A 26,981-nucleotide genomic window follows, 5' to 3' on the forward strand; every position below is an offset into this window, starting at 1 on the left:
GGGGAGGGGGGTAGGGGATGGGGGGGAGGGGGGTAGGGGATGGGGGGGGTGGGGGGTAGGGGATGGGGGGGAGGGGGGTAGGGGATGGGGGGGAGGGGGGGTAGGGGATGGGGGGGAAGGGGGTAGGGGATGGGGGGATGGGGATGGAAGGGGGAAGGGGGGTAGGGGATGGGGATGGAGGGGGAGGGGATGGGGATGGAGGGGGAGGGGGAGGGAATGGGGATGGAGGGGGGAGGGGGAGGGGGAGGGGCCATGTCTGAATCAGTGGAATCTTTGATCCCGGAACCATCGGTGAGTGCCGGCGATGGGGGACCGGATTTGCGGCGGACTGGGGCCCGCGGAAACCCGGAGCAACGGCAGCGGAGGACCGAGGGGTTGGAGTCACCAGCGGAGGCCGGTGAGAGGGATGTGGCAGGGATGGCGAGACCGGTGTGGTTTCGGATGTAGTGAATTGTTCAGTGATGGAACAAAATGAGCATCGGACCGTAGAAGGGGAGGTGGTGAGGGCGGGCTGGGCTTGGGGAAGGTGCAGCAATGAATTAGAGATTATCGCATGGAGCCCGGCGCTGCAAATAACCGAGAGTAACGTGGAACTGCAGCCTGGGTTTCCTTCTATTTTAATTTAATTCCGCGGCAAACTATATAACTTTTTTTATGCTTAATCGATAGAATAAGTTATTTTTGCACTGTTCCCGTCGGGTGCCTTTTGGTGCACGGTTTGAAGTTCGAAAGTGGAGAAATAAACAGAAACTGACCACTGTCAATTTGATGGAGGCAACGATTTATAATTCTTGCCTCCAGTTTCTTTATATCAACGACGTTCATGGAACATTCACTGACTGGTCAATTGCGTAACGTGTTGTGTAAAGTTTGTTTCAAACTAGCTATGTGAACGTATTAGAGGGGTGCATGGTGCTGATTTCACCGTAGCAGTTACCCAGAAATTTCAGTATCCTTTGATTCTATTGACTATTCCAAGTCAGTGACTCAACATATTCCTCCACTCAGACTAAAAGCAAGACAGCTTTTCCAACAATACCAAAGGGAAATATATGGCCATAATATATACGATCATTGATCAACCCACAAGGAATTACTCTTGAAATTCAAAACAGCCTGCTGATACAGTATTTTCAATTTGGCATTATATCTTGAAAAATCTCTTCAGATTTAGTCTGTATGTAACATAATGGTGTTTTCTACAAGTTTTCAGTAGGGAGGTGAATGTGGTGGACATCGAATAATAATTTCCATTGCAATGCAATAGCTTGAATTTATATGGTACCATTTTGCTATGATAAAACAAAAAGAAAGTATATTGTCAGTGGTGAAAATATTTGGTTACACATACTAATATTTGGTTAGAGAGGTGAGTTTTAGGGAGAGCCTTTAAAGGAACAGAGGGTATGATAAACACTTTCTGGAGGAGATCCTAAAGGTAGAGCTGAGGCATCAAAAGTATAACTGGAAATGACAGAGGGATGAGCAGGAAAAAAATGTACTAGAGGTCAGCATCAGAAGAACATGCTTAAACCTGAATTTTAAGTGGGAGACACTGGAGGACAAGAAGCTATTGTAGGTTGATGAGAACAGGGTTAGTTGGAGAATGTTATTTGGTGTGAGTTAGAATGTGGGTAGCTGGGTTTTGAAATAGTTGTTGTAAGGAAATGAGCCACTTTGAGACATAGGAAACTTTTTGCTTTTAATACTGGAGTGACCCAGGAGCAAATGGCAAGACATTTGATATTTATTTCAAACAAATGAGTGATATTGCCCATGGTGAATTGACTGTTGAAATGGCAATGATATAAGTGTTTATTCATTAGTTAAAACTTTCCAATAATTAATCAGAATTTTTAGAATTGTTGGAGGCTTTGCTTGTATATCAAGCAAAAATCTCTTTGAAATTTACTAAAATGGTGCTTTCCTCAACCACAATTGTGTAGAGAAATTAAAACTTTTGCCCTGATGTAGAGTAATAATGTAAATAAAGCTCTAATTGAAGGATGTTGTAGTTATACCAAATTCTTGTTATCCATTGATAACAAAAACATAAATACTGCTCCTATGTAACTCTACCATTCTGCTGCCAAAGACCACATTATCAGTCAGATGAGTCAATGGACATACAAAAGGTGGGTCTGAGGCTAATTTTGCGAGTATGTGAATGAGTGGATAATGAACAAGTCTACATAATTTGTTGAATATGGTTAGAAATGTTGTTTTTCCTTTTAAATTTACTTTAAAGTTGAGGAAAGGTCATGCTTTATTTAACTTTGCAATTATTTGCTTAGCATTTTTTTAAAAATTGTTTCTACCAATGAGAGTTGTGTTCTGCAGTCCTAATTCTGACTTCACGATCAGTTTTAGATCATAAAACAGTTAATACAGGAACAGGCCCGTTGGTCCACCATGACTGTGCCGAGCATGATGCCATTCTAAACTAATCCCATCAATCTGCATGTGGTCTGTATCCCTCTATTGCCTGTCTGTTCATGTGTCTGTCTAAATGTTTCTTACATGTTACCATTGTATCTGTTTAGTGTGTTCCGGGCACCTGCAAACCTCTGCATAAAAGAAAAACTTGCCTCACACTTTTAAACTTTCTCCCGCTCACCTTAAACCTATGCCCTTTAACATTTGACGTTTCCACCTTAGGAAAGAGATTCTAACCAACCACCCTATGTTTCTCATACCTCTCATAATGTTATATACTTATGTCAGGACACCCCCTAATACTCTAGTGAGAAAAATCCATGTTTATCCAACCTATCCTTAATAGCTAATGCACTACAATTCAGACAATATCCTGGTCAACTTCTTTTGCACCCTTTTCAAAGCCTCCATATCCTTCCTTGTAGAGTAGCGATCAGAACCGCGCACAATGTTCCAAATGTGGCCTTCATAACATCTTAGACAGCCGCAAGATGGCGTGTCAACTTTATACTCAATGCCCTAACCTTGTTGTTTGACAGACTAAAGTGAACAGATGTAAGACACTTTAATATCATGAACTTATATATCCTGTGAAAGACCATTTGAAAAAAATCTGTGTTGTCCCTTGTTTTGGTCTAGCTGAAAGATGTAATGGTGGTTTAAGGGAAGTAGAAAGAGGTCAGCTTTCAGGTACATGCTAAGAGTTGTCATGCAGAGTGCGTACCAAGTGGGATGTTGGTGCATTGTGGAATTTGCAGTCTGTTTTTGATTGAGTTTCTTCATTTAACCGACTGTATAGTGGCTCAGCAAAGTCCAATAATGTTGAATCATTTGATGTAACAATATTTCAGGTATTGTTACTTTACAGCCTTCAAAACTATATCGTTTATATTTACAGAAATGCCTACAGCATGGAGTCAAGTTTCTTAGCAATAAACAGATATATATAAAAGTGAGCTGTAAAGTACAGAGTATGTTTGTAGTCTTCAATCTGTAGTATTTATGTGATCAAAGATAGGCTTGTGCTAGATTTTATATATTAGAGATGATTTATAAAATTAACTAAATATTTTCTTTTAGGTGACATTTGACCGCAATGACAACACATAGTTTCAAAAACAGCAAACAGGAATTCAATTTTGGACCATGGAAACTAACTGCCAACAAAAGCCATATTATGAAATCAAAGGACATTGAAAAGTATGAAACAAACTTATTTTTAAATTTACTTACTGGCTAGTAATATTTCCATTCGCAAAAAGTAGAAATAATAACTTAATGATCCTGGATCAGGATAATCAAACATTTGTAATACTCATCTGTAATACTCAAAATAAAATTGTCCTTGGGATCAGGTCCACCCTGGGAAAAGGGTCCCGTCTTTTCCCATTCCTCATTTAAGTATAATAGGCTTTTAGAAAAAGGATATGCCTACTAAAACTTAAGTGAGTGTGAAAATGTATGTGTGCTGTCACAAAACTGGATATAGGAGACAAATGTCCTTAAGATTTTTAAAAGAAACAACAGGATTAATTTTTATTATACTTGTTCTACAAAAATGATAAAATCCCTCCAAATATTACACAAAGAAATTTATGACAGGATAGGAGGATAGATGAAGCAACTTAAGTCTTTGGACTCTTAACATTTGATGACTTTGCTGGCTTCAGGTTGAGCTTGGTGATCTTCCTGAGTTCAATATTGAGGATGTTTAAAGATATAGATAATTTATTTATCCTGTCAAAGATAGCTGCTGTAATAACATTTTAAAATAAATCTCTGCGACATATGGAGCTGAAGAAACTGCAGTTTTGAAACTTACAAGTTGTTTAGAGAGAGATCCACGTGAGGTTGTTAATTCTTCAACGTTGTGTCTGCTTGTCCTAATTAACAGAGAAAGCAGGTGCTGAAACATACAGTGCGCTAACTGGTTTGTCATATGGTCCTCTCTCACCAATTGCCCAGCTACCCCATATATTATTGTGTTATAATGGAATCTATGTGTATGGCTCACATGATTAGATGATGTCTGAGCTAATTCTTTTCACAGCCAGAGTCTTATTGTTCAAGTAGTTAAGAATTATGGTATATCTACCCAGTCGAGAACTTAGGCAATTGGTTGGATGCTTTCCGAATAGATAATAAAAGCTTCCCCATTCATACTTCTTCAAGGCAATTATTCCTTGTACGGCATGTTGCCTCTGTTTCAGTCACTTTGCAATCTAAAATATACAGTGATGCAAATACTTGGCCATTTTGATTTCAAGTCCTTGGAATGTGGCAACAGTACTTTATATATTAAAAAAAAGACTACTTTTCAACTAGTAAGTTGATGAAGCCATCTTTTAAAGCATGGTTTCATAACAAAATCTATAAGCTTGTCTATAACACTGCAAAATGGTCATGATTTACTATTACTTTTAATACGGTATGGTTGATGATTCTACAGTCTGTTAAAAACTGAATTCAAGTTCAAGGTGACTGAACCTTTTCAACTCCTGTATGTATTCTCCTGGATACTTTAACTTCCTGATAGGCAAAGCTAGAATTTGAAGTTGGCTTTTTGCAAGTGGAACCAAAATTGCCGAAACTTGATTTAACATTTCTGTTATTTCTTAATGGGATATTATCCAAGAAGGTTAGCTAAAGTTCTTGATGAATTTGGTAGAATTTATTCTGAAGGAATGAGATTTGTGTTGAAATGAATTGTAACTTTTTTTTGATACTTGAATGTAAACACAGAGTCATAGAAATGTACAGTATGGAAACAGACCCTTCGGTCCAACCCGTCCATATATTCCAACCCAATCTAGTCCCACCTGCCAGCACCTGGCCCATATCCCTCCAAACCCTTCCTATTCATATACCCATCCAAATGCCTCTTAAATGTTGCAATTGTATCAGCTTCCACCACTTCCTCTGGCAGCCCATTCCATACACGTACCACCCTCTATGTGAAAAAATTGCCCCTCAGGTGCCTTTTATATCTTTACCCTCTCATCCTTAAACCTATGCTCTCTAGTTCTGGACTCCTCGACCCCAGGGAAAAGACTTTGTCTATTTATCCTATCTATGCCCCTCATCATTTTGTAAACCTCTATAATGTCACCCCTCAGCCTCTGACGCTCCAGGGAAAACAGCCGGAACCTGTTCAGCCTCGCCCTATAACGCAAATCCTCCAACCCTGGCAACATCCTTGTAAATCTTTTCTGAACCCTTTCAAGTTTCACAACATATTTCCGATAGGAAGGAGACCAGAATTGCGCACAATATTCCAACAGTGGCCTAACCAATGTCCTGTACAGCCGCAACATGACGTCCCAACTCCTATACTCAGTACTCTGACCAATAAAGGAAAGCATACCAAATGCCTTCTTCACTATCCGATCTATCTGCGACTCCACTTTCAAGGAGCTATGAACCTGCACTCCAAGGTCTCTTTGTTCAGCAACACTCCCCAGGACCTTACCATTAAGTGTATAAGTTTTGCTAAGATTTGCTTTCCCAAAATGCAGCACCTCGCATTTATCTGAATTAAACTCCATCTGCCACTTCTCAGCCCATTTGATCAAGATCCTGTTGTAATCTGAGGTTAGCTTCTTCACTGTCCACTACACCTCCAATTTTGGTGTCATCTGTAAACTTACTAACTGTACCACTTATGCTCACATCCAAATCATTTATGTAAATGACAAAAAGTAGAGGGTCCAGCAATGATTCTTGTGGCACTCCACTGGTCACAGGCCTCCAGTCTGAAAAACAACCCTCCACCACAACCTTCTGTCTTCTACCTTTGAGCAAGTTCTGTATCCAAATGGCTAGTTCTCCCTTTATTCTGTAAGATCTAACCTTGCTAACCAGTCTCCCATGGGGAACGTTGTCCAATGCCTTACTTAAGTCCACATAGATCACATCTACTGCTCTGCCATCATCAATCCTCTTTGTTATTTCTTCAAAAAACTCAATCAAGTTTGTGAGACATGATTTCCCACGCACAAAGCCATGTTGACTATCCCTAATAAGTCCTTGCCTTTCCAAATACATGTACATCCTGTCCCTCAGGATTACCTCCAACAACTTGCCCACCACCAACGTCAGGCTCTCTGGTCTATAGTTTCCTGGTTTCTCCTTACTACCCTTCTTAAAGTGTGGCACCACGTTAGCCAACCTCCAGTCTTCTGGCACCTCACCCGTGACTATCGATGATAAATCATTTTGTGGAATAATAGTAGTATCCATACTCTGGACCAGGAGATCTCAACTGATGTCCCACCTGCTCTGCAGCAGTTTTATTGAGGTGTGTGATGGCACTTATGAAGAGGTTGATTAGGAAATATTTGAAACTAGATTTTATAGCTGATTGGTGACATTGTGGATAATGTGCAACTTAAGTAAAAGTACTTTAATGGATGTCGTTTTTTCTAATGTTTTCAACTTTACTATGACTGATTAACTGTACAGGTTAGCTCAGGAAATGAAGATGCATTCCCTTCCAGAGATGTTATTTGGTGATAATGTCTTAAAAGTGCAACATGCTGGAGGATTTGGAATTTCATTTAATGCCACAGATGCGTTAAGGACAGTGGACAATGGGCACGGCACAGTGAAAGTGGCATGTGCGGAGGCATGGCAAGAAAGCAGGTGAGATCACTTACCTTAAGTCCAAAAATATTCTTTAGTTTAGCAGGTAATGTCTTAAACAAGAACTGATATTTTTAATTGTTGCCAGTATTGTGCCAATTTGATTATTCAGGTTTTGTATTTGGAATTTTGTTTTTCACAGGTATTCAAATTAATTCAGATTAATTTCTAGATATTGGAACAAGTAGTATTACTTACTGTATTTTACAATTTCATAATTAAAAATGGATTATGCTGGGATTATCCTAATTTTGAGGTAAGTTTTGCCTGATTGCAGAATGAATGAGCGTAGTTTTGCACGATAAATTTACAATTTTTATTTGTTTCAATCTTAGGGCCGAATCTGAACACTCTAAAGAAGTTGTTAAACCCTATGATTGGACATTTACTACAGACTATAAAGGAACATTACTTGGTGATGAGTTGAAGTTAAAGGTAATTTGTGACAACACTGACTTTACTCAACCTAATTGTTATACCAGTACTAATGCTTAAGAATATTTCATTGATACATGGTTATGTTGTAATGGCTGGAAAATTAATCTAATGAAGTAAATCTTCAAAGTGTTATCCAATTTATGAACTCTTTCCCTTTTTGTTAGTGTCATTACAATTATCTTTGGATACATTACATCCTTTGCTATTAGACAGCACTATGTAGCCATTCTTTAGTTGGTTGAGTGATGCATTCATCTCGTTTGTAGGTTACTCCTACAACTGAACGTATTGATTTGGAGAAATTGAAAACCAGGGAGCAGATCATGTATTTTGAAGAAGTTTTGTTGTTTGAAGATGAACTTCATGATCATGGTGTCTCCATGCTTAGTGTGAAAGTGGTAAGATGCATAATCTTGTAGTTCTCATACCACAAGTTGTTAATGACACCATCCTTTAATCAGTGAAAGCTGGAAATAAAATACATATAGTGAATAATCCAGCTTACAGTAGTGTCATTGATTTTTCTTATATATATTAATGACCTGGACTTGGACTTTCAGGACGCAATTTGAAAATGTGCAGCTGTCCCATATAGAATAATAGAGATGCACAGCACAGAAACAGACCCTTCTATGCCAACCACATATCCCAACCCAATCTAGTCCCACCTGGCAGCACCGGCCCATATCCCTCCAAACCACTCCTATTCATATACTCATCCAGAAGCTTTTTAAATGTTGCAACTGTACTAGCCTCCACCACTTACTGTGGCAGCTCACTCCGTACATGTACCACCCTCTGTGTGAAAAAGTTGCCCCTTAGGTCTCTTATATCTTTCCCCTCTCACCCTAAACCTATGCCCTCTAGTTCTGGACTCTCGACCCCAGGGAAAAGACTTTGTCTATTTATCCTATCTATGCCCCTCATAATTTTGTAAACCTCTATAAGGTCACCCCTCAGCCTCCGACGCTCCAGGGAAAACAGCCCCAGCCTTTTCAGCCTCTCCCTATAGCTCAAATCCTCCAACCCTGGCAACATCCTTGTAAATCCTTTCTGAACCTTTTCAAGTTTCACAACATATTTCCGATAGGAAGGAGACCGGAATTGCACGCAATATTCCAACAGTGGCCTAACCAATGTCCTGTACAGCTGCAACATGACGTCCCAACTCCAGTACTCCATATTTTGACCAATAAAGGAAAGCATACCAAACGACTTCTTCGCTGTCCTATCTACCTGCGACTCCATTTCAAGGAGTTATGAACTGCACTCCAGGGTCTCTTTGTTCAGCAACACTGCCGAGGACCTTACCATTAAGTGTATAAATCCTGCTAAGATTTGCTTTCCCAAAATGCAGCACCTCGCATTTATATAAATTAAACTCCATCTACCACTTCTCAGCCCATTGGTCCATCTGATCAAGGTCCCGTTATAATCTGAGATAACCACCTTCGCTGTCCACTACACCTCCAATTTTGGTGTCATCTGCAAACTTACTAACTATACCTCTTATGTTCACATCTAAATCATTTATATAAATGATGAAAAGAAGTGGACCTAGCACCGATCCTTGTGGCACTCCACTGGTCAGAGGCCTCCGGTCTGAAAAGCACCCCTCCATCACCACCCTCTGTCTTCTACCTTTTGAGCCAGTTCTGTATCCAAATGGCTAGTTATAGAGTCACAGAGATGTACAGCAAGGAAACAGACCCTTTGGTCCAACCAGATATCCCAATCCAATCTAGTCTCACCTGCCAGCACCTGGCCCATATCCATCCAAACCCTTCCTATTCATATACTCATCCAAATGTCTTTTAAATGTTGCAATTGTACCAGCCTCCACCACATCCTCTGGCAGCTCATTCCATATATGTACCACCCTCGGCGTGAAAAAGTTGCCCCGTAGGTCTCTTTTATATCTATCCCCTCTCACTCTAAACCTATGCCCTCTAGTTCTGGACTCCCCGACCCCAGGGAAAAGACTTTGTCTATTTATCCTATCCATGCCCTTCATAATTTTGAAAACCTCTATAAGGTCATCCCTCAGTCTCCGACACTCCAGGGAAAACAGCCCGAGCCTGTTCAGCCTCTCCCTGTAGCTCAGATCCTCCAACCCTAGCAACATCCTTGTAAATCTTTTCTGATCCCTTTCAAGTTTCACAACATCTTTCCGATAGGAAGGAGACCAGAATCGCAAGCAATATACCAAAAGTGGCTTAACTAATGTCCTGTACAGCCACAACTTGAACTCCCAACTCCTGTACTAAGGAAAGCATATCAAATGCTGCCTTCACTATCCTAACTACCTGCAACTCCACTTTCAAGGAGTTATGAACCTGCACTCCATGGTCTCTTTGTTCAGCAACACTCCCTAGGACCTTACCATTAAGTGTATAAGTCCTGCTAAGATTTGCTTTCCCAAAATGTAGCACCTCGCATTTATCTGAATTAAACTCCATCTGCCACTTCTCAGCCCATTGGCCCATCTGGTCCAGATGCTGTTGTAATCTGAGGTAACCCTCTTCGCTGTCCACTACACCTCCAATTTTGGTGTCATCTGCAAATTTACTAACTGTACCTCTTATGCTCGCATCCAAATCATTTATGTAAATGACAAAAAGTAGAGGGTCCAGCACCGATCCTTGTGGCACTCCACTGGTCACAGGCCTCCAGTCTGAAAAACAACCGTCCACCACCACCCTCTGTCTTCTACCTTTGAGCCAGTTCTGTATCCAAATGGCTAGTTCTCCCTGTATTCCATGATATCTAACCTTGCTAATCAGTCTCCCATAAGTCGAACGCCTTACTGATGTCCATACAGATCACATCTACTGCTCTGCCCTCATCAATCTTCTTTGTTACTTCTTCAAAAAACTCAATCAAGTTTGTGAGACATGATTTCCCACGCGTAAAGCCTTGTTGACTATTCCTAATCAGTCCTTGCCTTTCCAAATACATGTACATCCTGTCCCTCAGGATTCCCTCCAACAACTTGCCCACCACCGAGGTCAGGCTCACCAGTCTATAGTTCCCTGGCTTGTCTTTACCGCCCTTCTTAGACAGTGACACCACGTTTGCCAACCTGCAGTCTTCCGGCACCTCACCTGTGACTATTGATGATACTAATATCTCAGCAAGAGGCCCAGCAATCACTTCTATAGCTTCCCACAGAGTTCTAGTTCTCCCTGTATTCCATGAGATCTGACCTTGCTAACCAGTCTCCCATGGGGAACCTTGCCGAATGCCTTACTAAAGTCCGTATAGATCACGTCCACCATTCTGACCTCATCGATCCTCTTTTTTACTTCTTCTTTGTTACTATGTTGGAAGTATTGAGAAATATAAGTTGTGAAAAGTTAGACTTTGACAAGCTGATGAAATGGATAAATATGTGGCAGATGAAATATAATACAGAGAGTGGTGAAGTGATATATTTTTGTCTGGAGCACAGGGAAAGGTAGTATAACACAAAGATTACAATTCTGAAATGGGTGCCAGACTGAAGGGAAGTGGGAGCATAATGCAAAAGTGTTAGAACTCATTACAGTTGTTAATTAACATTGTGGTACAAAACACTGTTGATACCAGCATGTTGTCTCCTTGGTGCTAGCCCAATAGAGCTTTTGATTTGAAAACACAAATTAAGAATTGGAGTAGACTGCTTTGGCTTTGCTATGCCATTCAAAAGAGCTGATTACTATGCAAAGGTTGAACAGTAATGAGTAATACAGACAAAAAGCAGTTTTTAAGATAAAATATAGTTGTTCATTCAACAAAGTCTATTCAACATTTTTAACATCATGACTATGTTCACAGCAGTTTAGGGGTCACACTATTGGAAGTTGTTATTGCACAGGAGAAGATGAAAAAACTTACTTATGAGGAGAAACTGGTTAGGTTGGCTTTGTTTACCTTGGAGTGAAGGAAGCTGAGGGGAATCTAATTGAACTGTACAAAATTATGACCGGTATAGACAGTGTAGAATGTGGCTATCTCTTCCCCAAGGCAAATGCCTCTTTGACCAGAGGGCATAAGTTTGAAGTAAGAAGAGACCTGAGAGACAATGTTTTCACCTGGGGGGGTAATAGAAGAATGAAACGTGGTGCCAAAGAGGGTGGAGGCAGAAGAGACCTGAGAGACAATGTTTTCACCTGGGGGGGTAATAGAAGAATGAAACGTGGTGTCAAAGAGGGTGGAGGCAGAAACTCTCTCAACATTTAAGAAGCATACTTAGAATGCCAGGACATAGGCTATGGCCCACGTGCATGTAAATGGAATCAGTGTAGTTTGGTATTTGTTGGTTGACATAAATGTGGTGGGCTGAAAGGCCTGTTTCTATGCTGTCTGACTCTATTAGGAACTTTTTTTACATGCAGATTGGTGAAGCTTAGGCTATTTTCCTTGGAGAGGAAATTTCAGAGAATAGCTTTAAATCCTGAAGGTTCTGGACAGTAAAAATAGGGCAAAATGGTATAATAAGTAGAAGCATGGGGACAGAGAGGATACTGATTTAAATGGATGAGAAAAACAATGAAAACTGACAGAGGATAAACACTTAGTGTGCAAATAAAATCTGGGATGCACTGTTTGAGAGTGGAGTGGAGGCACAATTAATCATGAGTTTCAAAAAGAAATTGGATATTTGTCTAAAGGAGGCTGAGAGGTGGGGAGTGACATTATAGAGGTTTATAGACCTAAGGGGTAACTTTTTCACGCAGAGGATGGTGTGTGTATGGAATGAGCTGAAGTGCTGGAGGCTGGTACAATTGCAACATTTAAAAGGCATTTGGATGTATATATGAATAGGAAGGGTTTAAAGGGATATGGGCCAAATGCTGGCAAATGGGACAAAATTAGGTGAGGATATCTGGTCGGCATGGACAAGCTAGACCGAAGGGCCTGTTTCCGTGCTATACATCTCTATGACTCTATGACTAAAGAGAAAAGGATTTGTAGGTTTACAAGGAAAAATTGGAGGAGTGGGATTGGTTGAGTTGTTTCTTAGAGAGCCATCTGCATCGTAATCATTCTGTGATTCTATGGATGGTGGCCTTTTCTACTAGATAACAATTATAGTCTAGATATTAAAGTAATACCAGTGAAATCATTGTTTTGTCAAGTTTTTGCTTGGAGTAAATCATGTTGGATCAGGCCAATGACACAAATCATGCAATCCATGTATTAATGCACTTAACATTTTTCAGGAATGTTATAAATTTTATTTTCCTTCACCAACAGTTTTTATTCTTCTCTGTGCATTGCTTTTCCTGATGTTTCAGTCCCTGCTTTAGTGCCAAAGTGTCAACTTTCATAATGGAGCTGAGGGTTTGGGCACATGAGAGGAAATAAATACAATAACTTTTACCAGAGAAAAAGTACTTGGCAAACTTATGGGACTAAAGGCTGATATATCCCTTGGACCTGATGAGTCGCATCCTAGAATTTTAAAGGCACTAGCTACAGAGATGGTGGATGCACTGGCAGTAATCTTCCAAGAATACGTAGATTCTGGGACAGTCCCAGAAATTTGGAAAACTGCCAATATAACACTTATTCAAAAAAGGAGGGAGACAAAACACCTACTTAACACCTGTCATTGGAAAACATTAAGAGTTTATTATAAAATAGTAGCAGAACATTTAGAAATGCACAATATAATCAAGCAGAGTCAGCATGGCTTCATGAAGGGGAAATCATGTCTGACAAATTTATTAGAATTTTTTGAGGAGGTAACAATTAGGGTAGATTAAAGGGAGCCAGTGGATGTAATATATTTAAAAGGTACTGCACGTAAGGTTACTTAATATTATGAGCCCATGCTCTCGTGGACAGAATATTTGTATGTTTAGTGGGTTAGCTAATCAATCAAAGGCAGAGAGTTTGCGATAAAGGACATTTTTAGATTCGAACCTTTAAGTAGTAGAGTGACAGGGATTGATATGGGGGCATTATACATTAATGACTTGGATGATGGAAGTGAATGTATTTTTGCTACATTTTTGAATGACACGAAAACAGAAGAAATAATGATACAAAGAGTCTGCAGATGATTATAGATAGGTCAAGTGACTGGGCAAAAACTTGGCAGATGGAATATAAGGTGGAAAAATGTAAGTGTATGTAGTTTGGCAGGAAGAATAAAAGAACTTGAGTATTATTGAAATATTCAGAGGCAACTGAAATCTTCAGCATGGAGAGATTTGGGTATCCTCGTGCATAAATTACGAAAAGCTAGCATCCATGTTCAGTGGGTAATAGAATAGACAAATGGACTTTTGGCTTTCATTTTAAAGGCACTAGATTTTATAAACAGGGAAGTCTTGCTAAACTAAATAAGGTACTCATCAGATCACACTTGGAGTATTGTGAAGTTTTGATCCCTTTGTCTAAGGAAAAATATACTGACAAGGTTAGCTAGCTTGATTCTGGGTGTGGAGTGACTTTTTTTGAGGAGAGGTTGAGTATGTTGGACTTGTCTTCGTGGAGTTAGAAGAATAAGAGGTGACCTAGTTGAAATCCTTGGCAGGATAGATGTGGACAGGTTGTTTCACATGGGCAGTGAGTCTAGGATAAGAGGACATAACCTTAGAGTAAGAGGTTTACCTAATAGGACAGGATGATGAGGAATTTATTCTCTCCACGGCTAATGAACCTGTGAATTCTTAACTGCAGAGGGTTGTTGAGGCTGGGTCATTATGTATATTTAAGGCTGAAATAGGCAGATTTTCAATCAGTAAGGGAATTGAGGCTGATGGGAGGAAAGACAGGAAAATGGTGTTGAGTATTATATCAATCACTGTCTCACTGAATGGCACAGAAGACTCGGTGGGCCAAATAGTATACTTCTGTTCATACACCCATGGTCTTTATAAAATCATCAAATACAGTTTAATTGCAATACTGTGTCCACTATGACTTTAATTCTGGCCAAGTATATTGGCAGAATGTCAAAGTCTTTGAGAGGGTAAAGCGTTTTAAGATTAGAATAGATGCCCTACAATATCGAAACAGGCCCTTGAGCCCAACAAGTCCACACTGACCCTCCGAAGAGTAACCCACTCAGACCCATTCCCCTATCCTATATTTACCCCTGACTAATGCACCTAACGCTATGGGCAATTTAGCATGGCCAATGCACCTGACCTGCACATTTTTGGACCGTGGGAGGAAACTGGAGCACCCGGAGGAAACCCACACAGACACAGGGAGAATGTGCAAACTCCACACAGACGCTCGTCCGAGGCAGGAATTGAACCCGGGTCACTGGCGCTGTGAGGCTGCAGTGCTAACCACTGAGCCATCATGCTGCCACCATACCATTTTCTCAGAATTTTAATTGGATGAGGTACAAAGAAAGATAATATGGATGCTGTAAATGTGAATTAAGGACCAGAAAAATGCTAGTCATGAATCACAAAACAAAGTTAATGCTTTAGATTGATTACCTCTTGTCAGAAAAAGAAGATGCAATAGTCAAACTCTGACCTATTTATCACTGGTCTCCTACATTATTCCAATGAAGTTTGCTATAAGATTAAGGAACAGCACCTATCTTTTGATAATATTACAGCTTTCCAGATTGAAATTAAGTTCAACTATTTCAGATCCCATAATTTTTCAGATTTTTTTGTTCCGATGTTGGGTGGCTACTGTCAGTGACGTTGCTGTTCATACACATGCAGTTCATAAATCCCTTACTTACATATTCCCTTACCATCATCTTTTGCCTTGCAAAGTCATTCTTTATATATAACTTAATACTCCTGCCTTCCAACTGCCTACTCGTAGACTTTCCCTTTACTATTTCCAATTTTTATAATACTAGGATTTATTATTACCATAACTTGTTGCTTACTTAAAATGTATTAAAGTTCTAAACTTTGCCAGTTGTCAATAAAAGTAATTGACCTGAAATGATAGCTCTGCATCTCTCCCCATAACTTCAGTTATTATGGAAAGACTAGAGTAGCTGAAATTCTCTTTAGAATGGAGATGTTTAAGGGATGGTGTAATGGACATGCTCAAAGGATTTTAATAAGATTAAATAAATTGAAAGTCTCTTCACCAGGAAGACTATTTATTACCAAAGCGTACAGATTTAAGATAATTGGTCAAAGAATCAGAGACGAGATGATATTTCCTTTCCTTAGTGAGTTGTGGGCTCGAATGCACTGTGTGAAAGGATGTTGGAAGTAGATGGTTATTTCAAAAGCACATTTGATATATATTGAAAAGCAACGAATAAGGAACATTGTGCCATTACTGTTGTTCTGCAGAATTTTGAAAGATAACTTGGTGCATTGGCCATGTTTGTAATTAAGGCTGTTTAGAGGACATTGGTTGGTTGCGTTCTATCAGAAAGATTAAGTTTTATTAACGTGCATTCATTTTAGCTATATTATCACAAAATGGAGTACTGAGATATCAATGTTTCTCAATATTATGGTTTAAATATATGAAACATATTGAATATTAATTTTAGATGGGGAATTAGGCTTATGACAATGTATTTGAATAACTTATTCATCTGTTTTTCAAGAGAGTGATGCCATCTAGTTTCTTTGTGCTACTGCGATTTTTCTTGAGAGTTGATGGAGTACTCATACGAACAAATGATACAAGAGTCTATCATGAGGTAAGGATGAATAATAAGTATTTGTTTTCTGTAGATGTTTTAACTTAACCTACTTAGAAATGTTATGACACCTCTGGAGCATGTGGGACTTGAAAACAGGCCTTCTGGCCCAGAGATAGGGACATAACCACTACGCTAGAAGTGCCCTTTACCTTATCTATAAGGTTTATTAATATTGTGGTATTAAAACTGAACAAGTATGATACAATTTAGTAACTATAATACATGCAGATGAATTGTAATTTTAAGTTTGTACTGTGCAGAGTTATCATCCATTCTTAGTTATTCTCCATGAACCTCTTGGATTTTCCATTGGAACACAGAGGAAAGTTGGATGATCATTACCAACCCAATGCTGTATGAAAGACTTTAGAATAATCATATTTGTTTTGCTACATTTCCTTCTCTTTATAGGAAGTGTGTCCCTATTTCAACCTCAAATGCTACAGCTTCTCGTATTGCTGACACTAAGTCTCTGCAATATTCCAGTTTTTTAATAAATCAGTGTTTGTTGCCATTATTCATAAATTCAAATTAATACTGACATCTGTAGTTGTAGTGAAGCTTTGGTATGGATTCCTATTCCTCTCCCTGTACCCACACATAATGCCAACAATCATCAAATCTGGAGAGGACTTATCCATTTTCTGTTCTTCTGCCTCCTGCAAGAAGCTCCAGAAAAGATTAAACGTTGTTCATTGAGTTTCAATGGCCATTTGAGTAATAACTACTGCTGAACAACATCTGTCCTTGAAAATATAATTTTATATTTGTGTAATATTGTTAAATGCCTCTTTTCTGATTAGTTACAGGATTTAAAAAAGCTAATTTTTGTTCGTTCATGATGTTTTAGGATCCTTTTCGCCATGTGTATGTTGAAATCATGATTTTTGCTGTCTGCAAAATTTTTAAAATGTAATTTTATTAGTTCATTTTATTTCCTGGTTAGCTGTCTGAGAATTATTTAATGTGATTGTCGACTTGGACAGCTTGTCCAATTGTACATCAAAAAGTTAAACTACTTGCCAAAAAGATCACTAACCCCCATTTGAAGCTTTTTGAGGGAGTGAAAAACCTTGGTCAATTTTTCTTTTCCACATAGCAGGTTTGGGGTTGAAATGCTATATAATTAGCCTTGTTCACGAAGCCTCTACATACAAATAAATTTTTCCTTCCAAATAATTTTGTAATCACCTTTTACTTTGTTTGTTTCAAGCAAAAATGGATTTTCTTGATAATTTTGCTCCAACAATTGAGAAGCTTTCTGCTTAAATTTGCAAAATAAATAAAACTTTTAAGACACCACGATATTCTTCTGGGTTTTTTCTCTCTCAATCTTTTTCTTTCTATTCTTTTTACTGAATGTGGTCAACTCTTGACCAAGACATGATGAAAATGTTGGAATGATTTAAGAAACAATTAAATATGGCGGTACTCTACAACTAGAATTTCATAGAATTTATGGTTTTATAGAATCCCTACAATGTAGAAACAGGCCATTTGTCCCATTGACTCTGCACTGACTCTCTGAAGAGCATCCCATCCAGACCCACTCTCCCACCCTTTCCCCATAGCCCCGTTTGGAGTTTTTAACCATGGCTGTCATCCTAGCCTACACATCCCTGTACACTATGGGACAATTTTTTTTTGAATGGTTAAATAAAGATGCATTGCTTAACCTTTCTCATCGATAATTATACCATTTTCAGAGAAGACACTATATTATTTTAGGAAAGAATATTGTACTTTGAAGTCTACAAAATTTAAGGTCATTCTTAATTTTTCCCTCGTCTCAAAGTAAGAAATAAAGTATTGCTGATGCTGGAAATCTGCAACAGAATAGAAAATACTGAACATGATACGGCAAACTCTGAGAAAGAAAATATGCCAATGTTTCAGCAATGACCTTTAGCCCTATACCCGTAGCTTTATAGGAACTGAAAAGAATATGTTGAAGGAAATTAATAGTGCCAAACCAGAAGCTGAAGCACAAGTAATGTTTTCTTTTAAAGGTCTAGACCATACATTCTGGTCCTGTCCAGAGATAACTGGAAAAACACATTATGAACTTAAACTGAAGAACCGTGAAGGTTCAAGATATATTTTTAATAAAGGAAAAAAAATCTTTTTCTTTCAAAGGCTGACAAAAACTACCTTCTCTCTGAATACAGTTCCCGGGAAAGTAATATATCTGCTCTTCAGGTAAATGTTTGAAGTGTCTGGAATTTGTAATTGAATAATTTAAGAATTAAGTGAACAAAAGTAAATTGCATGCCAGATTTTCTCATATCTCCTGTCCCGTTTCGCCAAATCTGATGAAATGATGAATTGAGATTGTTAATTTCACCTTTCAAACCAAGATGTTTGCAGAAATTATTTGTGTGCTCATTTTAGTGTCATACGTTGGGAGGGTAATCTTTTTACAAAGGATGGATATGCAATCAGTTGTGGAAACAACAGCACTTTAGGGAGCACCATGGTTGAGTTGTCTATGTATAGTAAAGAACTGTATGCTTAGATTATGATCCAAACATTTTATAGCATGCTAAAGCTTGAGTAAGTTTTTGACTAAAAGTAAATGGGTCCTGACATTATACTGTTGCATCCTATGAAAAAAAAGTTCTTACTATCATTATCCAGATTTATTTTTTATTGCTATTTTACTGGATGTGTTAATTAGTTTGAAATATTTGGGTGAATGTATTAAGTATTGATGAGTTAGAACCCCATAGCACATTTTCAGGACCCTGGATTGGTTGGAGGACACTTTAGGTCTGGAAATTACATGCAATTTTTTTTTAATCAGGTTCACTTTTGTTTCAGAATGTTCCACAGTATCTTTTTACTGATCCGAATGAGATCTCAAAGTATTTACCGCTGAAAAAGCTAATCTGTGAGAAGTTGGAATTCCCAGAAGGTGTGGATAACAACACTACATTTGAAAATATGCAAATCGGCATTACAGGCAGAGAATCAAGACAGACGTGACATTTTGCCACAGAGACAGAAGAGTTGGATGTTCTTTATAAGTGATAGACTAGTATAATTCTACTTGATTTACTTTAGTCGCTGCCAGTATACTACTCAAGAACTACTGCAGTGAATTTTGTGTTGTAAAAGCTGCAGCTAACATTCTGAAACCTGTACTGGACTATTTATCAAAAACAACATTTATTTTCTGGCTTGATTTAAGAATTCAGGCTAAGTTGATACAGTAGAAGCCAAAATATTGTGAACACTGCAGCTTTCAGTATGATTTTTATGTGCAAGTTATTAATGTTTCTATTTTTTTTTGCTAATGAAATCTTGAATCTATTCAAGTTCTTTAAAGACGGATGAAATTTTTAACTGGTTATTTGTAATTAAGGTGAAAATTAGTCGATTTACAAAAGGTTGATTGAAACAGCACTGTTCATAATGTGCTGGTAGTACTGATATATGCTTGGAACTGTACCACAGCATTTGTGCTTGTTTGTCACTAACACAACCCCCTCGCATATGAGTAAAATTCAACATTTGTCCACATAGCCAATATCACAGGCAACCATTTACTGCAAGTTACCATTGTGCAGTTTTGTATTACTGATCAGTCAATGTAAGCCAATAATGGATATCTTTAAAACAGTGGAACTGTGTAAACCGTAAAATCTAAATAAAGATTGATTACTGAATAGGTTTGTTCTTGAAAAAATTAAGTTGTTTGTCTTAAATCAATATTGATAAATTTGGCAAAATTTACTTTAGATTGAAGCTTGTTAACTTTTCGGTAAATAAATCAAGTCAGAAAAAAAAATCGCTGTATATCTGAAATAAAAGCAGAAAATGCTGTAAACACTCAACAGATCAGATACCAAGTAGAGAGAGCAACAGGATTAGCTTTTGGATCAAGGGACTCTACCTCTCTCTTTTCATAGATGCTGTTTGACCTTACTGGATGTGTTAATTAGTTTGAAATATTTGGGTGAATATGTTAAGTATTGATGAGTTAGAATCCCATAGTACATTTTCAGAACCCTGGATCGGTTGGAGGATGTATTATTTGATTTCCAGCATTCATAACAGTTTGCTTTTGATTAGGGAGGAATAGGAGAAAGTGAGGACTGCAGATGCTGGGGATCAGAGCTTAAAAATGTGTTGCTGGAAAAGCGCAGCAGATCAGGCAGCATTAAAGGAGAAGGAGAATCGACGTTTCGGGCATAAGCCCTTCAGGAATGAGGAGGGTGTGCCAAGCAGGCTAAGATAAAGGGTAGGGAGGAGGGACTTGGGGGAGGAGCGTTAGGAATGCGATAGGTGGAAGGAGGTTATGGTGAGGGTGATAGGCCGGAGAGGGGGTGGGGGCGGAGAGGTCGGGAAGAAGATTGCAGGTCAAGAAGGCAGTGCTGAGTCTGAGGGTTGGGACTGAGAAAAATAGACAGTTTAGTATACATGTAATTTCTAGAACAAGGTACAGAAATCTATTAAGACATAAATTAGTACTTTTATATCTTGCTTTATAACCTGAGCAATAAATTCTAAAGAAATCCATGATGTAACTTGCTTCTACAATAGAGATTCCTGGACCCTGTGACAAACCCATCCAGGAATGTAGGAGTTCAACAGCAAAGGAGATTTTTGCAGAAATCTTGCATCCCTTTTGTAGCAGTGTTCTATCGTCTGAGATCTAAATGACCAGCAATATAGTTAGTCACTAGTGTGGGATTAGGTTGGCAGTTGTTTGGAATGTTTAGGGTGTCAGATTAGATGTGATTAGTGTGCTAACTGAGTGTGGTGCCAGGTAAGTGAATAAATGTTTGGGGTAGGTTAGGGATGTCTGGTCTGGCAGTGGGAGGAGAGTGTTGGGTTAAGGTTGGGGGGAGGAGGCTGATGGGGAAGGGAGGGCAGAGTATCAATTTCACTTGGGATGTTTGTTGGGTTTCATAGAGAAACTGGATAGAAATGTCAGGTTAGACCAGGGTTCAATTGTGGATGAAGGCATCAGGTCACAGGAGAGGGAGTGTGGTCGGGGATGGTTGTCAGGGATAAGTGGGGTTTAAACAGGCGGATCAATTATCAGTCTGTGGTTGAGCTTGTTGGTTTATCTGTAACTCAGCAGTTAATGCAGGACTTTAATTCTCTGTCCCTTTCTGGGTAACTATTAAGCAGAATTGACCCAAACCTCTGAAGTTTCTAACTTAAGGGGCTTTTCCAGAGAGTTCCAGATGTAAGGGAATTGACAATCAGATGTTTAAATTTCTCAGGCATTTCTCATGGAGTCTGCTGCTTTGGGAATTCCACGTGGTCCTATCAAATGACAAAGTTCTTTGTTGCTCAGAAGACTGGCCATTAGAATATCTGGGCCAATGTCTTTGAGAGCATGCATAGGAGAGTTAGTGAAATGCCCAGATTCCCTACCTTGTGTAAGCACACAAATGCTTGATAATATGGCAGCCAAAAGGGAAAAGATAGATTCTAATTCAGTTATTTTTCATCTCTCGTGGGATTTTTGATTCGGCCAGAACTCTCTGCGCCTATAATAACAGCCACAATATCCTTGCACCCTTCCATCTATCTCATTGATTCTGCTCTCTAGTTGAGTGAAATGAAACAATTTTTTTTTCCTTAACACCACACAGAGCAACAGGTTTATGAACATGCTTACATTATTAATATTTTTATGAGGACTTTTTTTAAAAAAGAAGTTTCTGGAAGATCACTTTGGACTCTTTTTCTCAAAAACACATATTGGAAGAAACAACGAACCAAGCAAATAACTGGAGCCTTTTAGACTATGGAACTGCTTGGATTTGTTTACAGAGTTTTGGGTTGTTGGATATTGTTTGAAAAAGTTGGGTGAGGTAGAGCCTTCCAGGAGACAAGCTACCTAATTCCGACATTTTTGAAAAAACCTTTTAGAGTCTAGTATAAGAGCTGGAAAATTGATGTAGCAATTCTCCTGAGAAGCTTCTGGAAGACTGCTTGACATCATCTCAACAAACACCTTATGAAAAGATCCTAGCGATAACTGCATGTCGCTAATTACAACTGTCTATCTGTACCAGGATGCCAGACCAAAAGATATCTGGAGCATTTCATATCCCACTCAATATGGCAGCAGAATAGGGTTTCACACCAGAGTTCATTTGCTCTGATCACTTTTCTTTATTTCTTTCTTCTTTGCTCATGTTTTCTCTTTCTTTACAGCTCGCTTGTGGAGGCGAAGCTTTGTGAGTGGTGGCAAAACCAGTCCCTGATGTTTGACTGGGGCTGATGAGCACAGGAAGGTCTTAGCCCAGCGTAGGGGAGAATGAGCCCTATTGGGAAAAACCCAAGATGGAGCATATGCATGTTCATGGCTTAAGAAAGGACTGTAACCTTTGATACTTTATTTCTTTATTTTTCCACTTTTGTAACTGTGATTTTGACCCCAAGATGGAGCCATGTGTAGCGATATTGTACACTTTTCACTGCGTTCTTGTAACCTGTGCTTGAGTACACGTGACAACAAAATGGTGGCCCTCTGGCATGGCATGGTATCCTCTTGGCCTTGGCAGTTTTCCAGTGGTACGTGGCAGTTTTTTGGCCTGGCATGGCCTCAGTGTGGTCTCCTGGTCTTGACGTGATTCCAGAGCAATCTTTCAGCCTCTTGAACCTCGAGGTGAAGCCAAGCGCAGTCTGGATCCAAGGCCTGCTGTGGGCTGGAGGCTAGGTGCCAGCGTGATGTAGGTTGGAAGATCATTGTTCTGAGCTTTTATTTTCGCAATGCTGGACATTTTATTTCCTTATTTCTGAAGATCGTGTAACTGAAGAAGCTATACTTAGGGCACCACTTTAGGTACAAAGATACCTAAGTGCCAACTTATAAACTTTTCACTGTATTCATTTGAGTACGTGTGACAATAAAACTGTTGTGGTTCTGTTCGCTGACCTGGACATAAAAAATTTCCAGCTCAGCGAACAGAACCGCAACAACGAGCACCCGAGCTACAAATCTTCACCCAAACTTTGGACAATAAAACTAATTCAATAAAATCTAAATCTTAGCTTTTTCTTCAAGAATAAACCGTTACCCGGGGACGGTTGGAGTCGCGCCCGGGCCGTTAACCGGGGACGGTTTGGCAAAAGTACACTTTTTAAAGAAAAGTTGATCTCTGTAGAGAGGGTTTCATTATTTATTCTTTAATCAGTGTGTATGGTTTCACAAAAAACAAGGATTGCTTAAGGATTACTGCTGGTTTTAAAGGAAAATAACCTGACAATCATTGAAAGTACACAACTGCTTGCTCAAGCAGTAATTTTTCAGATAGACTGGAGCTAAGTATGTTTCGTGAAAATTCAGCCAGCATCAAGTTGCTGGGAGAGTAACCAGATATTGATGACAAAGATCTTCTGCCTGCCAACATCTATGTGACTTCTTAGGTTGTGGAACAGCTTGAGGCTGTGAAAATGGTAGAAGCTTTCAGAAGCGTTCTGTTTTCTGCAGTAAAATCTAATTTAAGTCTGAAGAAAACCGGTTTATTTTTCCTTCAGCAGTTGGTGTAAACTATGACTGAATTAATAAATCACATACCTTTTATCAACATTAATCAGTAACTCCTCAAAATCAATGAAAGCATCTCGAGAAGCAAGACTGATCAGCAGAACCACCTTAACAGATCCTGTGGACAGAGACCACTGAATTTTCCAACTTTTCCTGTCTGTAATACTTATGTTTGTTTCTCTTGTCTGTGTCTAACTGTGTGTTTGTATGTAAGGAGGATTTTCTAAGGGGATTGGAGTTTTAGGGTTACATGTGGAAGGTTCATAATTGTTTACCTGTAGCTAGGATCTACTTACATGCAGCAAATGATACATGTTTTCTGTCAACCCAAGTCTGAAAGTCATGTGAAGTGCAGAATCTTGCATACTTCTAAAAAATCTTTAGTTTTTGTGATGTTTCTGGGGACAGTAGGGCTTATCTCAAAATAAACCTGGGCTGATGGATTTTACAGTAGTAACATCAGAGCAGAGAAATGCGAGAGCGGCCGGAACCTGTTTACTACAAGGCTGGTTTCAGTCGGAAGTTGCAGAAGGTGGCACTGGCCTGAAGGTCTGTTTGGGAGACGTTGGAATCTGTCAGGAACGCGGCGGCTCGAACGTCTACAGGTAACGGCCCGGGGGCGTGTCTAACCGTCCCCGGGTAACAGCACCGGCGCGAGTCCAACCGTCCCCGGGTAACGGCCCGGGGGTGTGTCTAACCGTCCCCGGGTAACGGCCCGGGCGCGATTCCAACCGTCCCCGGGTAACGGCCCGGGCGCGAGGTCAACCGTCCCCGGGTAACGGCCTGGGCGCGAGTCTAACCTCCCTGGTAACGGCGGCCCGTGGACAGCGCGCGGCGTTCGTGCCGTTTGCCCGCTGGAGCGATCCTCTCCCGTTAGGGATGTGAGCCGTTCCCGGGGTCAGTGAGCGCTATGCATCTTGCACTGTTTTTCACGGTCACCAGATCCCGTGTATCGCCCTCTGACCCCGATCCCTCTTTCAAACTACCTTCCAGTTAACCTTCACCAGACTACAACAAGTGTGGTCCATCTGTTTAGTTCACAGCCCATTCACTTAAAGTTTAGTGCCACCAAATTCTATTCTCGGCTTTCCCCCTTGTCACAAGGATTTGGGGAAAAGTGGAGATGAGGATTATCAGATCAGCAATGAGATGTACGGCCTAATTCTGCTCCTTAGTTTTTTGTTGTATGTGATATCAAGCGATTGGCTGGTGAGTAAAGGCGATACTGAGCGTGTTCACTCGAGCATAACGTGTCCATTTCCAATGAAGCGTAGAGAGTTCACAGAATCCCCACAGTGTGGAAACAGGCCCTTCAGCCCAACAGGTTCACAACGGCACTCCGAAGAGTAACCCACCACCGACCCCTGAATTAAATACCACGAATAACTCAAATGTACTGCTTTTAGTGTTTAAACTCGGATATAATAGGCTTGCAAGGTAAATGCCTCCACTTCAGTATTATCAAACCAGATTCATTTATAGTTGCAGGCTTAATTTGGGTTGCATCATACACCCTATCACCACGAATAATGGCAATTCTTTAAATGGCAAATTAATTGCAACCTGATCAAATCAGAAATCTTCTGTCAGATTAAAAACAAAGGCATCAATCTGAGTTAACTATTGAGATGAAAAAAGAGAAGCTTATTATTCTATTTATTATTCTCTGTCAGGCTACATTAAAATACATTTTTCTTCCTTTACCATCCAATATTCCCTCTTTTCTTCTGATTCCCCATCTCCCTTTATTTGGGCTTGTACAGTACCCTTGGCTTAGGCCCACCTCATGATATTTCACACAGGAAGTTCTGGAATTACACAAGACCAAGTACATCAGGAAAGTTTGAAGCTTTAGGCAGGGAACAGTGGGGTTGGAAAAGAAAGGTTCAGCTGTGAAGAGAGAGAATCTTTGGTTGTTTTCTTTAGAGCAGAGAAGGCTGAACAGAGAGACCTGATTGAGATGTACAAAGTTATGAGGGGCATGGATAGGGTGGATTGGAAGAAGTTGCTCTCCTCTATTGAAGGGTTAGTAACAAGGGAACATCATTTTAAGGGGATGTGCAGGATGTTTAGAGGGGATTTGCGGAATGCTGTTCTCACCCAGTGGGTGGTAGGAATGTAGAAGGCACTTCATAGGAAGATAGAGGCAGGAAACCTCAATCTTTAAAAAAGTACATGGATGAGCACTTGTAATGTCATAACATTCAAGGCTGTGGGCCAAGTGCTAGAAAGTGCGAATTGTGTAGATAAGCCAGTGCAGACTCGATGGGTCAAAGTGCTTCTTTTGTGTTCTGAGACTCTCTCCAAGGTTGTTTTTTCTTGAGTTCAAGAATAGAAGTACGCAGGATTGCAAGTAGAACCAGAAGATCACTTGGCTTCAAACCTCTGTTAAAGATCATAAGTTTGTGATTTATGTTTCATTTCGGTTTAGTTTTATTCCCCTCTTTTTAAAAAAAAACTTGTTAGATTTTGCACTGATACTATTGGAAAACAAAAGAAAAATGCAAGGAAGTGTTCATAGTGGAGATTCTTCAAGTGTGAAAAGCAGGATACCAGAGTAGTTTAACTAATAACTGAGTAAAATATGACAGAGGTGGAACGTCAGCCCATGTGTTGTAGCTGCAATGTGAGAACTGGACACCAAGCTGACCCACAATGAACACTTCTGTTATGAGAATTCACATCTTGAGTAACTTCAGATCACGAATGTGCCCCTCGTCTGTCTCTCTTTTCTTTCTTTCATCTTTCCTGAGATGTGGGTGTCGCTGATGAGACCAGCATTTGTTGTCCAGTCCTAATTGTCTTTGAAATGAGAGATATGCTGAATGAACAGTTAACCATAGTGCTGTGAATCTGCAGTCATATATAAGCCAGACCAGATAAGAATGTTAGTTTGATTCAAGATCTACTAGCTGCCATAGTAGGATTGATTAGACTTCTGGATTACTAGTTCTGTGACATTACTACTATGCCATTATTTCTCCACTCCTCCATGTCTTCTACTAATCTCGCTTCCTTAATCTCTCTGCTGACAATCTTTCCTATTAGATTGCTCCTGTTTCCTTCAATAACTTCTTTTCCTGACCTCCTCTGCTTAATATTTCTCTCTCTCCACATTTGTTCTCTCTCTCCCTGATCACTGATCTTTCATTTCTATTTCCTCCTCAATTTCTTATATGTCAGAGATAACATTTACTGTCTGGTACAAAGTACTAGGCTGATATTGGCTAAACAGGATTTGATTTTAATTATTCATTTATAATTTTCAATCTTTCATGTAGCTAGTGAGTACATTAAAATATGGATTCAGCGTGT

General features: G+C 39.5%; 2 protein-coding genes across 9 annotated transcripts in view; both read left to right on the forward strand.

The window, feature by feature from the left end:
• The first annotated feature begins 279 nt into the window (after positions 1–279).
• On the forward strand, positions 280–19,821 carry tiprl (TIP41, TOR signaling pathway regulator-like (S. cerevisiae)). Of its 6 annotated transcripts, none has more exons than XM_043700808.2 (8): positions 280–397; positions 3,517–3,636; positions 6,898–7,077; positions 7,413–7,512; positions 7,782–7,913; positions 16,055–16,150; positions 18,290–18,352; positions 18,974–19,821. In XM_043700808.2, exons 2-8 carry the CDS (start codon positions 3,533–3,535, stop codon positions 19,136–19,138), a joined length of 840 nt encoding a protein of 279 aa, XP_043556743.1. In that variant the 5' UTR covers positions 280–397; positions 3,517–3,532; the 3' UTR covers positions 19,139–19,821. The 6 variants fall into 6 exon arrangements, with proteins under 6 accessions (XP_043556743.1, XP_043556745.1, XP_043556747.1 ...); XM_043700810.2 differs by lacking the exon at positions 280–397 and adding an exon at positions 415–500; XM_043700812.2 differs by lacking the exon at positions 280–397 and adding an exon at positions 586–604.
• A 4,206-nt stretch (positions 19,822–24,027) lies between these two features.
• riox2 (ribosomal oxygenase 2) overlaps positions 24,028–26,981 on the forward strand; it is a 59,984-nt gene continuing 57,030 nt past the window's right edge. The window contains exon 1 of one of the 3 annotated variants that reach the window (XM_043700804.2): positions 24,028–24,271. The gene's annotated coding sequence lies outside the window, so the exon portion shown is untranslated. Of the gene's footprint in view, positions 24,272–24,372; positions 24,564–24,600; positions 24,876–26,981 lie in introns of those variants that run through there. The other 2 variants (XM_043700805.2, XM_043700806.2) reach the window with 2 other exon arrangements.

Source organism: Chiloscyllium plagiosum, unplaced genomic scaffold, assembly GCF_037043375.1.
Source record: "Chiloscyllium plagiosum isolate Xiang-an unplaced genomic scaffold, Cpla_swu_hap1 HiC_scaffold_12, whole genome shotgun sequence".
Classification (NCBI taxonomy): Eukaryota; Metazoa; Chordata; class Chondrichthyes; order Orectolobiformes; family Hemiscylliidae; genus Chiloscyllium; species Chiloscyllium plagiosum.

Bases quoted from the DNA above. Each gene is read 5' to 3' on its own strand.
- tiprl (XM_043700808.2), top strand. From the start codon at position 3,533: ATGACAACACATAGTTTCAAAAACAGCAAACAGGAATTCAATTTTGGA. The intron at 3,637-6,897 runs GTATGAAACAAA...TTAACTGTACAG, and splicing joins AAATCAAAGGACATTGAAAA to GTTAGCTCAGGAAATGAAGA. The intron at 18,353-18,973 runs GTAAATGTTTGA...CTTTTGTTTCAG, and splicing joins GTAATATATCTGCTCTTCAG to AATGTTCCACAGTATCTTTT.